We start from the raw sequence: 15,541 nt of genomic DNA, 5'->3' as shown, positions 1-15,541 counted from the left end.
GGAATGAGGGTATTTTATTGGTGGTGGGTGGGGGAATGGTGGACAGGCTTTGTGGGGCCTGTGAAGAATGACTTCTTAAGAAAGGCTGAAAGAGCTAGGGTTATTTAGCCTGAAGAAGAGAAAATTGAGGGGAGATTTGATGACTGTTTTCACATACCTGAAGGGCATTTGAGTATGGAGGTGGGCTTTCCTCTGTGGCCTTAGGGCCTTAAACTGCAGAAGGGTAAGTTTAGGTTGGGGATTAGGGTGATCAAGCATTACAGTGGGCTACCTAGAGAAATGGTGAAATCTCCATCCTTGGAAATTTCCAAGAGCAGGTTGGACAGACACTTGGCTAAGATGGCATAGGGGTCTGGGCTAGACGGTTTCCTGGGTTAGGGACAGACATTCAAAAAAGTCTGACTTGATTCAATCTTTGCAGGTTAGTCTAACTTGGCTAGTCTAAATCAGTTTGTAACTGTACAGACATCCCAGACATACAGGTACATGCCTGCAGTGGCTCAGGTTAGAATCTTGGGGGGGACAGTGCTTAAGCAGCCCTCCCTTCCCTTTCATTGTGCTGAGCTGAGGTGGGGTGTGGCCAGGCCTGGCAGGACACTCTGATTAGGGAGGGGTCCCCTCCCTCCTGACCAGCCCAGCAGGGAATTGATAACACAGTGTTTATCACCCCTAACTAAGTGTTTATCACCCCATTAAGAAACTACCTGTTGATTTTGCCTTTGTGCTGTCTGCCACAGCATGGACTGTAGCCAGCATATGGTCTGCTAGCTAATACACAGACACCTCTTAGGAAGGCAGGGGGGAGCGGGGAATTCCTGCTTAGCAGGGAGTGGTGGGGTGTGGTCTAAAAAGGGAGGAGCAGCCTGTAGTCCCTGCCAGAGCTGCAGCCAAGGAGCAGAGGGGAAGGGCCACCCTGCTGTAGAACAGAGAGCCCTGCCCAGCCCAGAGAGCATGCCAGGATGCTGGGGGAGTCTGATTAACTTAAACCAGCAAGGGCTCTGGGACAGACATTGCATAAACTGGTCTGACACAAATCAGTTAAGTCTGATAGTACATTCAACCAGGTTTATTTCAAACTGGTTTCATCCATTTTTAAACTTTTTTATGTGTACTGAACATCTGTTCTGTTACAGTTTTAAACCAGTTTCTGATCACTTAAACTGGTTTATGTCTAATGTCTGTTCTTAACCATGAGGTCCCTTCCAGCCCTATTTTTCTATGATCCTATAAACATGTGAAGGCCAATACCTTACCACATGTTTTACTTTTGCTCTGTTTTTAGATTTATGTTCCAAGAAAATAGAAAAAAAATCATGAGTAGATGGATTTTTCTTCTGGGCTTTTAAAATATTATTTAATAAAAATCAGCTTTATTGGTAGATTTTATACCCATGGAGAAGTTGAATACTGCTAAGGACTAACACTAATTCCCTCTAAGCAAAATACTTCATATACCCCTTGGGAGGGAGGGAAGACAGTTAGGATAGAATATCTTTTTCTTTTTCAAGGAAATTAAATTGACGTTTGTTTTAAAAAGAAATTTAGATATACATGTAATATCATTACCCTGTAAATAAGCAGAGAATGTTAACATAACTTGCAGATGTGTAACTGTTAAGTCCAGTATAGTACACATTTCTTTTTTATGTGTCAAAGCTTGAACATGAGGGTCTTCTGACAGGTGATCAAGTGCACAGGCTTTGAAACTTACAATAATGAAATGTTTCTACTACTTTTGACACGCTGTTACTAGTGAATGGAAATAATTAGCAAGAGAATGATTGTATCACAGTTTTATAAAAGTAAAATCAGTGATAAGTCACACTTCATTTCATACTGCAACCACTTCATGTCCAGTGAAGGAATATCTAAGAACGTTAACCAGAAGCACCATGTTTTAAATGGGCTGATGAGTGGTAAAAGCAAATTAAATACACGTAGATCTCAAAGCTGTTCCTTATGGAAAGGAATCCTAAATGTTATAAGACAAATTGTCATGTTTGCAGTACTTACAGGGCAATTTTCTGGCCGTAACTGCTATATATTTCTTCTGAAAGGAATCTTAGCTAGTTGGTAGAAAGCTGTTAAAACGAGTCCCTGTATTAGCCACCCTGCCTTCCATGCTATCACAAGAGGTAAGCTCTAGGCCAGTGGTTCTCAACTTTTTTGTACCAGGATCCATTTGTAAACATCAATGGCCAGTCCTTACCTAGTGCCACTCATTCCCAACCTACTGCTTCCTACCCCCAGGCCCAGCCCACAGTGTGTGGCCAGGGGATGGGTTTGTGGGGCATGGGGGTGCCCAAGCAGCGCCTTGCATGCTGGAACTCTGCCAGCCTGCTGGGGAAAAGCCACCGTTTCCTGTGTTTTTCTCCTTTAAAGGAGAATCTATTTTTAGAAATTGTTTGTGACCCTTTCATATATTTATGTGACCCACTTTTGGATCATGACCCACAAGTTGAGAAACGTTGCTGTAGGGCATGATGGGGCACAGCAATGTTCCATTCTATGGCAGAGCCCAGACAAGCACAGAAGTGTACTATGTGATGCTGCAGACCCATTTGCAGCACTACACACTGCACATGCAGGTGTTCCCCATGCTGCTACCTTGTAACACAGGGTTGTTTTTGACCCCAGTAGATCCTAGGGTCAAAAAAAAACCCACACCAAAAAAAGCAGGGTGGCACACGTGGTGGCAGCATGCCCTGCCCAAAATCAGATCCCAGCCAGCCAGAGTCATGCTTTGGCTGCTGGCTAGACCCCCAGCCTCAGGAGCGCCGTGGCTGCAGCTCCTTGGGGCCCCCAGGACCCCAGGTAAAGCTGTTGGAACCAGCACAATTTATAGCCGCAGACTCCCCTACCCAACCTGGGGTAATCTGCTGTGTTCCTGAGCATGCATGACATGGCCATTCCCCAGGGACAAGTAGCAGTGGTACAAGGTGTGCTGCTGCTACTTGTCCCTGGGGAAACAAGCATCTATGCTCATCTGGATGTAGCCTATGAGGCCATTCCACAGCTGACATAAACTGCTTAAGCTCCTGCTGGGATGGAGGGAGGTTAAGATGCTCTAACTGGTTCTTCCTGTTTCCCCTACCCCCCACTCTATCTTGTGTGGACTGAAGCTTTGCTTGTGGTAGAGAGTCTCGCCCTGTCCATTTTTGTGAAATTCCACTGCTGTCAATAATCAGTCAGCAGTCACTATTTAAAGTAGGAGGCCAGATGATTTCGCTGTTGAAAATAATTATCTGGCAAAGATATGCGAGAAGCAAGGATTTCTTAGGGTAATGTGTTTTATTGGACTAACTGCATAGTTGGGATGGAGTTAACTAAGCTTTTGAATGCAAGACATTCTTCATCAGGTGTGGGCATATCTACATGTTCATTAATGTGCCTTAGATACTGTGCATTTACCTTAGTACTTCCTTAATAAAGCACTAACTAAATGCACAGTACCTAAAGTTACCACGCAGTACCTCCGGTGAACAGTTATTTAGTGATGTTTACTGTGCATTAGTCTAATAACATTGCACAGTAGGCTATTAGCATAGTATTTGCTATGACATGCTACTGTGCAGTAGGGCTGTGTGAAATTTCAGCAGCTGTTTTGTTTCAGAGGTATTTCGGGCCATTTCAATGCCTGAAACACCAAATCCAAATCAAAACGGAAGGCTCCAAAACATCTCCAAAACAAAGCAAGGCATCCAAAATGTTTTGGAAATGTTTTGGAAAATTGTGGAGTTTTGGAGCCGGACCTGCAGGGAAACAGCTGTACATTGCTGCCCTGCCATGTGACTCGGCTCCGCAGGGAGCAGAGACATGAGCCAGGGGTCTCCTCACAGCCACTGCCTGCTTCGCACTGCCCCAGCTATGTGGGGCTGCGTGGGGCAGGCAGCAGCAGTCTGCAGAGCCAGGTTGCACAGCAGGGCAGTGCTGGTCCCTGCCATGTGACCTGGCTCCACAGGGAGCAGAGACCTGGAGCTGCATGGGGCAGGCAGCAGCGGCAAAGAGATCCCTGGCATGGATCTCTTCTCCCTGAAGAGCCAGGTCGCACAGCAGGAACCAGCAGGCTTGCTCACCACTCTGCACTGCTTCCCTGCCCCATGACCTGGCGTGATATGGATCAGAGATCCTCATGAGGGGCTCCTCGCCTGCACAGAAGGCAGCAGCCCTCCCCCTCCCCCAGATGAGCCACTCATAGCCCTGTCCTGCTCCCTGCTGGGGCCCTGCAGCCCCTGGCCCCAAGCCCCACCTGGCTGGGCAGTAGCGCTGTGCAAAGCTTGCCACCCATTCAAAACAGATTTGGAGGAGCCGAATCTCGAAAACTCATCACTGTCCTCCAAAATGGCCGAATCCAAAGCCGAACTGAAATACAGCCATTTTGCACAGCCCTACTGCGCAGTGTTATTAGGCCAATGCACAGTAAGCATCTTGTGTAGATGTGCCTTCTGAGCAGTAAAACCACTGGGCATTTTTACACATGCAAGCACCACAGTGCCAGGCACTTTGAAAAGTACCCAGCACTGGGACACTTGCAGTTGTATAAGTGGCGAAATGCGCATCACCACTGACAAAATGGCAGCAGCACACTTTTGAACTAAAACATATAAAAGGTGCTTTAGTTCACCACCACCATTTTCTGTGCATTGATGTGCATTTCGCCACTTATACAACTGCATGCGATGCAGCACAGTGTGTCAGCTTGCCTTCAGAGCAGACTCAATTAATTGAGTCTGCTCCAATGTGTCAGATCTCTAATACACTGTGGGACCAAAAAGTATGTATATAAATGCCCACTTTCCTCAGACCTGGCTGGTCCAATAAAATATTTCATCCTAAGACATCCTTGCCACTAGCATAATTTCTGGACCATCACATCTAGAACATCACTCTAGCACTACAGTAACTTGGAAAAGATAGATATTTACAGATTATAATAATGAAAGAATAGTCCTTTGGTCTCACTGTAGAGGAAAAGAAGAAAATTGGTCTGTGCATCATGCCCTATGTGTTTGCATTAACCAGAGCAAAAAAGCTAGATGATCTGTTCCTTCCATCCTGGGTACCAATTGATTTTTTTTTCTTTCTCTCAAATTGTAATAGGTGAGGAATGATCTAACAGACGTTTTGTATGGTGAAGATATTGAAATTTCAGACACTGAGAGTTTCTCCAATGATCCCTGCACAGGTGTCAAGAAGCTCAAGGTATGTGTTACTGTATTCTTTACACCGGAGAAGAATACAAAGATATCAGTTGTGCTCCTGTCATGGCATTTGTTTGTTTGGGTTTTCTGTCCTTCAAGAAAACTAATAAACAGTTAAAGGTCAGTAGAGCTAACTGTTCCCGGTGTGGCAGTAAAAAAGTGATCCATTCTTCCAGTTAATGTAGACAATGACTTCACAGACAACTCTATTATAGATTTCATGTTTTATCTAAAGTTTTATCTAACTTGTAGATGCTGCTGTCTATTAAAGAATGTGCATATCTTTACTTATGAATTATTTGTAATGAAAACCTAAATCTTTGTGGTGTAAGCTTATTTACAGGTACAGGTGGTCTGTTTATAAAGGACTCTGGGTCCAGATTGTCATTCAGTGAATTCAGTAGGAGTCTTCCCACTGACATGAATTGGGTGTTGGATTGAATTCTTTATTAGAATTTTCTTTATTAGAATTTAAGTCTCGGCCTTTTGGCTTAGATTAAGTGTATGATCTATTCTGTTTCTAAGAAAATAACTTATTCAAGGATAAATTTGATATTGAAAGTGTTTATCATTCTTTTCTTATTACAGCAATTTGTTAGGCTCATAGTGATTGACTATGCAAATTAAAAGTATATATTAATATGTTCATGAAGTATGACCAACCATAACATTAAGGAGACCGGCATGCTCATAAATTCAAAGTGTAAGAAGAGGAAAAGTTTTTTTCATGCCATCTATTTTCTGAAGCAAATCTAGTCCTGGGTCCCAAACTTTCAGACTTAAATGTATGCTTAATGTTAAGCATATAAGTAGTCTGAATGAATTCAACAGGATTAAAAGTCAGCATGTGTGCCTTTTCTTTACAAGATTAAGACCCTAATGAAGTCTCTTTCTTTAAAAAAGAGAAGAAAGACTGCCAACATGCAGTTAAGGGTGCCATCTTATTCCCCCTGACTTCAGTGGTTGTAAGATTAAGCCAAGCTTAAAATAAATAGTCAAAGATCACATAAGTAAATTCTTTATATCAGTGTATATAGAGAACAGGGTTTAGATTTATATACAAAGGTAACTATATTATTTCTTGGCTTTATGTACATGCACATAAAACCTTAGCTTTCTCTTAATGCAGTATTTTTATCACAGGATCAAACAGCATTTAGTTGTACATATATATTTACTGGTGAACAAAGTTATCAATAGTGAGAATCTCATGGGGGTAGATTTATAACATTACTGATGCTACCTGCTTTCAAGTAGATCAGAAAGGCTAACAGCAGTTTTCCTAATATTTTTAATGCCAATGCTACAATGTTTGGGGGATATGCCAAATGTGAAAGTAAAAGCTCAACAACTAATTGTTAAAGATCCCAGAGCAGTCTTATGTGCATTTATCTGTTTTAAAGGGCTTGGGCAGTTCTTATTTTGTCCAGAACAGTTTTTTATTCTTACTGTTCAATAACATTTAAAAATTATTGAACAGATGCTTTATTCTGAATGAGTAGCAGCTGTTGGCTATTTCATGGCAGTGGTGTTCCCTTACTTCAGAGCCCTTCTCCCCAGAACTCAGGGAGTGCTTACCCTTACCCCCAAATGGGATTGATCCTGACCTTAGATACAAGCCTATACATTTGAGATCTGAATAAAGTTTAATATCTTTAGAAAATGCATGCATAATATTGGATGTTTTCCGCACGTGGTATGAAATCTATCATGTTTGTAGGTTTGGCACATTAAATTGTATTGTTTTTTTTGAACAGGGGGTTCCCATGGGCTGTAAGCATAGCATGTGCAGATGTGCATGTACCTCATATAGAGTTAGCATCCCCAACTTATCCTTTTTGGGGGAACTTTCCTTTAATCTTAATTAAGAAATCACAGCCCTTTACTACTTCCTAAGTAGAGCTGCTCCTATAGATTGCCAGACAGACCTCCTGTGTTTTGCCTCTTGTTCTGTCTCCTTTATTTCAGGAGTTTTTATGTTCCTTATCTGTAGCCAAGAAGACTTAGTGACAAGTCTGAGTCATAGAAACAGGCATGCACTGTTAGGTTCAGTTTTAGTCCCTGACACCAGAAGAATTAGAACATTGCACCTGGATTTATTTAAGCCAATGTATGATTTGGCACAGAAGCAAATAGGCATAAGCTAGCCATAAGTAAATTATCTCTGGAAATTTAGAAAAAGGTTTTTGAGTAGTGTGTTGAGGAACAACCTTTCAAAGAATTTCTATGCACAGGGGCAGATCCAGAGAGGGTGCAGTGGTGAGGACACTGCCCCCTCTTTCATTCAATGCCATGGGAACAGCAGCCAAGGGCTTTTAAATCTCCAAAGCAAGTAAAAATCCCATTCTCCTCCCTCCTCCACTCCCCTGCCCACCACTGCCACTGTCTCTGGATGCCCCAGGGACAGGGATAGGAGAGGCTTCAGAGCTGCTCCTGCTCACTCCAGCTGGGCTCTGCAGGGAGCTGGACTCAGTTGGGGGCAACCGGATCAGCAGATGGGTTCCTCCTCCCTGCTGAGCCCCACAGGTGTTCCCCACCAGCCCAAGAATAGGTGCAAGGGAAGGGAATCTGCCATCACCACCACCACTGCTGTCTCTGGCCAAGCCTGGCCCCCCAGGCAGCCCAGCTGGAGTGGGACAGGAACAATTCTGAAGTTTCCCTCCCCATTTTTCCCACCCCCAGGTCAGCTCGGGATAGCAGCAGTGGCAGGTGGGGGAGGGGAGGGGAGGAGAGGAGAGGAGAGGGACAGGCTGGTGAAGAGGAGCAAGAAGGGGGAAGAGGGAGGAGAGAAGAAGGGAAGGGGAAGGGCAGCTTCTTACCTGATCGAGGGATTCTTACCTAAAAAGACCCTGGCTGCTATTCCTGTGGCATGTTCTGCCTGCTCCGTTTTGGGGGAGACTGGGAGCAGGGGTGCAGCCACCCATGAAGCACTGGTCACTGCTCCCTCACCCCCCTTTTCAAAATTTTGGATCCACCCATGTCTGGGTGTGAGCTAACTCAGTAGTTTTAAAAGGGAGATTGATACATTTATGACCAAGATTATATAACCTGATTGTCTGTAACATTTCATAGATTCATAGGTGCTAGGGTTGGAAGGGACCTCAATGGATCATCGAGTCTGACCCCCTGCCAGAGGCAGGAAAAAGTGCTGGGGTCATATAACCCCAGCCAGGTGCTTGTCCAGACTCTTCGTGAAGACCCCCAGGGTAGGGGAGAGCACCACCCCCCTTGGGAGCCCCTTCTAGATTCTGGCAACCCTTACTGTGAAGAAGTTCTTCCTAATGTCTAACCTAAATCTGCTCTCCGTCAGCTTGTGGCTGTTGTTCCTGGTTATTCCAAGCAGTGCTCTGGTAAACAGCACATCTCCTATTGCCTGCTGCCCCCCTCCCCTCCTGGTGAATTTGTATACTGCCACAAGGTAGTCCCTCAACCTTCTCTTGCAGAGGCTGAAAAGGTCCTGGCCCTCAGCCTTTCCTCACAGAGCCTTCCCTGCAGGCCTCTAACCATACAAGTGGACCTCCTCTGGACCTTCTCCAGGTTGTCCACATCCTTCTTGAATTGTGGCGCCTAGAACTAGACACAATACTCCAGCTGCAGCCTGAGCAGTGCCGCATAGAGGGGAAGCATCACCTCTTTGGACCTGTTTGTGATGCATTTACTAATGCATGACAAAGTGCGGTTAGCTCTGCTAATTACTTCGTCCCATTGATGACTCATTAATGTTGGAGTTGACGACAAATCTGAGATCTCTTTCTGCTACTGTGCAGCTGAAAAGGTCATCCCATAGCCTGTAAGTGTGCTGGTGATGCCCTCTGCCTAGGTGCAGCACGTTGCACTTGTCCTTGTTGACCTGCATCCTGTTGTTCTCTGCCCACTTCTCTAACCCATCCAGGTCTGCCTGGATTTGGTTTCTTCCAATCAGTGTGTTTGCTTCACCCCATAGTTTGGTGTCATCTGCAAATTTGGATGGAGTACTTTCCACGCCCTCATCCAGGTCGCTGATGAAGATATTGAACAGCACCGGCCCAAGGACCAAGCCTTGGGGGACCCCACTGCCCACATCCTTCCAGGTCAATACCAACCCCTCCACCACCACTCTCTGGATATGACCTTTAAGCCAGTTTGCCACCCACCTTCCTTGCAAGGTGAATTCTACCAAATAATATTGATGCCCTCCCTTTGGGCAAAAAAGGAAAAATTCACTGGATCAATACCTACCAAATGCATGAAACCCATATTTGCATCTTCACAATGAATCACTACACCAAAAAATGTGTGTGTGTCTAGGCACATGGCATTCTGAGACTCCATCTATATGTTAAAATTAAGGCATGATTAACCAGTTGATCATACCTTAAGTTGTGACTCAGCTACACATTTAACAATTAATGGCGTCATAAAATAGGCAATAAGATACAATGTCATTCCACAAAAAATGTGTAATAATGTTTTAGCTTGTTCTTGTCATGCTATTGATGGAACTTGTGGCCAGGTACTCCCCTGTGCCTGGGAGCCCCACCTGCTGCCAGTCAAGCAACTGACAAGGCTCGCAGTGGCAGCAGTGTTCCCAGTGCTGTACCCACTGTGATCCTCCGCAGCTGCAAGGCTTTCAGTGGAGAGAATGCTGCCCTCATGTGGGCCCTGTCAGCTGTAGGGCTTGCAGCCATAGGAGCCAGTGCAGGTAGAGTGATCCCAGGATCCCCCTGCCCCAGCAATAAAGTGTGATGAGATCTGATGTACGATCCTACAATCATGCATCCTGCCACGCACGTGTGGAATGGCAGGAGGCACAATTGTGTGGATTTTGCAGTAGATTCCATTGCACCTTTACCTGCACATGTACAGGGCCCTGAATGTGAAAATGGGATGATGCTTTCATGTTACAAGTTATAACTTAAGCATCCATTTCTGAAAACATGGCCTACAATATTCCAATTCTTCTTCAAGGAGGTGTTTTGCTGGTATAGGTTAACTGGTATCTATTATTTTGACCTGCAATCATGAGGAAAATAGAAATAAAGTCAGTTTCTTAGCAACAGACTTAGGACCACATCCTATTTTGCTGCTAAGTTACCTAAACAGTGCATATTTTTTTAAGAGAGGCAAGAATTTTTCTGGGCGATATCTTTTACTGCACGAACTGAATCATTGGGACAGACTTAGACAAGCTTTTGGGTAGCACAGTACCCTTCTTCAGGTCTCTTTTTAGAGTGACTAAGATGCCTGTCTTATCTAGACACCAGTTTGGAATCCAAGACACCTAAGCATCCTTGTGTATCTCCATTTTTCCCTAAATGACTAAGCCTTATTGGGCATGCTCAGTAGTGATCTAGAGCTGCCACCTAGATATTTAGTCCCAGAAAGAACTTCACCAGAGAGAAGCATAACTCGTGTTTGGTGGGAGGGCACTCTACTGTTGCATAGTCTGTGTTGGCTGAAAACCCTTAAGTCTGAGAGGGGCCAAGACCCCAGATTTTCCACATCCTAGACAACCACATGGGTATTGGAGGAGGTAGCTTACTGTATGCTAATGGCAGTGCTGCTCCCTGTTAGGTAGATGCAGTCATTCAAGTAGTTATCTCCCCACTCAAGTCCTGATTCCCACTAAGTTTTACAGACAGGGTCAGGGTGCATTGTGGCCAGATGGAAGCATGTTAGCATGGGTTCAGACTCTCTATCAGGAAAATGATGAGATATGTGCCTCCCTAGTAAAATAGGCACTTTATCTCTGGAAGCACCTAAAGGCACAGGCAGAAGTGACAATTTTTGTCTGATCTGGTCCCAGAAAGCCCTTTACAGCCAGGACCAAACAGAAGTTCAGATCACTTTAAAAGGGTCTGATCCCATGAAAATTTGAACCCTCATTGCATGAGGGGTCAGATGAACATGCTCCAAAACAGAGCATGTTCTGTAACTTGTGTCTGCAGAGCTCCCAGCCTGTTGCTGTCTTCAAAATGGGAGGACAGAAAAAGAGTGGAGGGAGTTTGGTCTGGATTTTTTTCAGCCAGTGTTGGAGGCTGGGATGGGTGGATTGGAGCCCCCTTGAGGTGGTGGGGGCTCCAATCCACCCACCTCACCCTCCAGCCCTAGCCGGGGAACCCCAAGAATGAGCTCCCACTGCTCTGTTCCCCCCTCCCATTCAGAAAACAACATTGGGGCTGGGAGAGGGGACTGGCATTGCTATGAAGATCAGGCTGCAGGCTCCCAGCAAGCAGCTGGAATCTCCAGCTCCCAGACCCAACAGCAAACTTCTGTCTGCACCCTAAATGCTCCCCACAAAAAGAATAGGAGGGATCTGTGAATCTGCTGGTATAGGATCTACATCTGGAGGAGCACTAAGCTCCTTATAAAGAACAGGAGAGTGGTGTGAGTTTACAGGAAAATTCAGATTCCATGCCTAGTCAATGAGCTTGAAATAAATGGCAGCTAAGTCAAAAATGTGTTAGTTGCAAGATAGGATCAGATTTCTATGTATATTCTGGAAAAAAAACCCATAATTTAAATTAATAAATTAATAGGATATGCAAAGCGAGAAATATATCAAGGTTTACATAAATGTGATGTATTCTGTGCGTTCCCGGGTTCCACTTGCAAGATTTCTTTGTATTCTCTGGGACTCTGGTTGTTTGTTATAGTTCATGTTTGAATTAATAATGTACATTGAAGGACAACTCAGTTTCATTTATGAGTTGTAGTTTGGAAGCAGAAAATATGTCTGAGATAAGGAGTTTAAGATTTTTTAAGTTTGTGTAGAAACATGATTTGAGGAAAAAAAAGATATTAAACAAATAGCAAGGGTACAAAGTCAGAATGTTCTATTAGTTTTAAGTATCACAGAATGCAACTTCTGCAGACAATTTTAGTATTTCAGTTCTGCTTTCATTCTGAGTTAAGACAAAGAGTTGAACGAGGGCTTTTTATTTATTTATTTACTGTAAATACTATAGTTCTGAAACATCTAGATTTGGAAATGTAGGAATCTTCTGACCTTCTCTTCTGGAGCAAAATGCTTCAATATTCCTGAATAGTTCTATCAGTCTGAAATGATTCAGCAGGTCTGTGCCTGCCTGAACTACTGGGGCATTTCACAAGAGTTGTCATCTGGATCTTCATATTCCCATTTTTTCCCATGAGTGCTGTTCACTGTTGGCCACACTATATCTCCCCTGAGTGATGCATCATGGGAATCACAAAGAATAAATACTTTTGTCCCTGGCTAATAGCACGCTTTTGAGAGCAAAGCAGTTGAGTGAGTAGAACTTGTGTTTGCTGCCACAAGTATCCCTTCTAATGGAGTATGAGACCTTGTTTAATAAAGTGGCTTTGAAAGTTACAGACTTACTAAACTATAGGGCAATTCTGGAAGCTTTGCCTACATGAAAGCACCATTCACGTATTTTTGTCCTACTTGGGAGTATCTGCTCTTTAATAAATAATCAGTTAATCAATCTGCACTGTTAGTTGACATTCCTTTTTTAAATTTCCCTTAAATAATTTAAATAAAATGGTACTTTCAAAGAGATATAGAGCAGAGACCAGCCAGATAGTTTGGGAATAGCTAGTAAATATAATAGGGACCAAGCTATAATCCCATGTCATAAATTTGGTACACAAAAAGAATATTCTCTGTGTTGGCAGAAATGACCTTGCCCTGTTATGGCTATCACTATTTCTGCATACTTCATTGTGAGTATGCCAGCAATCTAGTAGTCAACTTGGGAAATTGAGCAACTTCAGGGCAGGATGAAAACTCACTCATCAACCTTAAGATAGGAGATTCAGTGACCTGGAAAGCAGGCCTTGTGGCTTTTGTTTTTCAGATGCAGGATATCTGACTAGAAAATTTGCCAACTTTGTTCAGGACTGTTGTTAGCATCTTTGGTCTGTTCTTATAGATTTCAAGAAACATTGCCTAATTAATGTATTGAGAAAGAATGCACGGATTAATGTTTCACCGCCTCCAGGCAAAAGATGTGCCTCAGTGAAGCTGGATCTTATCCCTGAAACAAAATTGGAGACAACAGAGGGAAGATAGAGAGGGGTCTGGAACAAGACATGAAAATTTTTTTTAAAAGTTGGAAAGAAAGCCTCATGAGGAAAGGCTAAAGGAATAAGGTATCGTTAGTTTGGAGAAAAGGAGATTAGGTTTGTGTATTCAAAAAATTGCCATAAGGTAGGTATAGAGAAACATTATCTTCCCTTGTCACAGTGGGCAAGACATGAGATGTGTTTAAATTACAGCAAAGTTAATTTAGTTCAAATCTTAGGAAAACTTCCTAACTTCAAAAATAAAGGAATAAAATGGACTGCCCAGAGAAGTTGTAGAATCTCCATCACTGGAAATTTTCAAGAAGAGGCTGAACAGGCATCTGTTTGGGATGCTTTCGGAAAAAAACAGTCCTATCTCTGTGCAGGACCTTGAATTAAATGATATTCAAAGTCACTTTCAAACCAACACTTATATAATTATTATTGGTGGAAAGAAACCTAGCTAGAACTTACATCACTAGCACAACAGATAATGTAAGATAGAGAACTTGATAGATCACTTGAGCCCTTCAATTTAGACTTTTAGGGCTTTGTTATGCATTACTTTTAGATGGCTCCTAAAGCTCTTAACCCCTGGATTGTCCACACATTAAGATGTAAAACTTGTTTTAAGCACCCTTTAGACAGCTTAAAGCTATGCCACACCAGGGCAGGTTTATCTCTGATCAGTTTTACCCAGCTTTCCCAGCTTTACTATTGTGTGACCACTCTAAGCTATATGTTAGGGTAACACCCTTCACTTCCCCAGTGGCCCAGATCGGGACGCCTGCACTCCCAGATCAAGCAACTATCCCCCACCTTTCTCCATTTCCCCACTGGCCAAGATCAGGCCTGAAGCCCTCACCCCCACCCCCATCCCAAGATCAGGCCTGTTGCTCCCCACCCTCTCACAGACCCAGCTTACTTGTGGCTGCTGATGCTGTCCAGGGGAACCTGCCTGTCTGGCTGCTGTTGCCACCGCTGCCACTGCCATTCTCTGGGCTGGGCTCAGTTCATAAGTAAAACACCCCAGGGAACTTTCTGACAAAGTTGAATTAATTTAATCAGCAAAGCCTGATAACTGCTTCTTAGCAGTTTCTAACTGAAGAAATCTTAAAGTCATTGGCAATAATATTTGCAAACCCATGGTGAGGTCACAGAGGACTGGAAAAAGGCTAACATAGTGTCTGTCTTTAAAAAGGGGAGCGAAGGGAAGGAAGACTCAGGGAATTATAGATTGATCTGCCCAACATCAGTATTTGGGAAGTCACTTGATTGCAGGCATGCTGTTGTGATTTTTGCGTCAAGAGTATACTATTGACTGCTATTCAGTAGGGCTGTGCAAAACGGCTATATTTCGTTTTGGTTTCGGATTCATCTGTTTTGGAGGACAGTGATTTATTTCGGTGTTTCAGATCACTGTTCCATTTCAATTTGACCAAATCTGTTTTGGAGTTTCAGTGCTGTTTTGGTGATTAGGCCATAGGCCGTAATGGGGAATCACTAAAATGCTATAACTTTCTCATTTCTTGCCTGATTTGGATGAAAGTTGGAAGAATGGTAGCCCCTTCTGAGAGCACGAAGCCTGCCATGTTTGAAGAAGATAGATGCAATGGGTTTTGTGAAACTGCACCTCAACCTATTCAAAGCAAAACTTGTGTCACGTGTGTGTGTGTTAAGGCAAAGCAGGATGAAAACAGCAGGGATGGTAGCCCCTTCTCAGGGCATGAAGCCTGTCAGGTTTCAAGGAGATAGGTGCAGGGGTTTCTGTGAAACAGCACCTCAAACTGTTCAAAGCAAAACTTGTGACGTGTGACTTTGTGTGTGTTAAGGTGCAGTGGGATGAAACCAGCAGGGATGGTAGCCTGTAACAGGGGGTCTTCCTGGTCCTGGTTAGATCTCCACCCACCCACCTTTTTCTGGGCCAACCACCCACCCCTCTTTTGCCTGCTACATTTTGATGGAAAACTGGTTCAGATGTTTCCCAGGTGGGAAGCTTCCCATTTAGGTGTCTTGGGGTGACATCCATTCTGCAGCTCTGTACCTTCCCTACACTGTGGCACATGCCTCACACATTGCATCCTTCACCCCCTCCAGCTGTGTTCCCCTCTCTGGGATCTTTGGCTCTCCCTTAGGTCCTGGCCCCACCTTCAGGCCAGTTGGAATCCTGAATGTTCTGGACATTCCTCATGGTAGGACCCTGGCCCTTTGACCCCCCCCCCGCCCTTTGGGTCTCGGCTCCAGCACGGACCAGTTGAGGGTACCTCTGATATCTTTTATTAGACCAACTGAATAGTTGGAGAAATATATCT

General features: G+C 44.0%; 1 protein-coding gene across 1 annotated transcript in view; it reads left to right on the top strand.

Annotated features, from left to right (window-relative positions):
- The window catches only part of GABBR2 (gamma-aminobutyric acid type B receptor subunit 2), a 1,245,145-nt gene that overhangs the window by 609,742 nt on the left and 619,862 nt on the right, over positions 1–15,541 (top strand). The window contains exon 4 of the mRNA XM_019509192.1: positions 5,101–5,202. Coding sequence (XP_019364737.1) covers positions 5,101–5,202 — 102 coding nt within the window. The remainder of the gene's footprint in view (positions 1–5,100; positions 5,203–15,541) is intronic.

Source organism: Gavialis gangeticus, unplaced genomic scaffold, assembly GCF_001723915.1.
Source record: "Gavialis gangeticus isolate Ggan-Ray unplaced genomic scaffold, GavGan_comp1, whole genome shotgun sequence".
Taxonomy (NCBI): Eukaryota; Metazoa; Chordata; order Crocodylia; family Gavialidae; genus Gavialis; species Gavialis gangeticus.
Note: the sequence above shows the minus strand (reverse complement) of the source record. Positions and strands in the feature narration are given on the sequence as shown.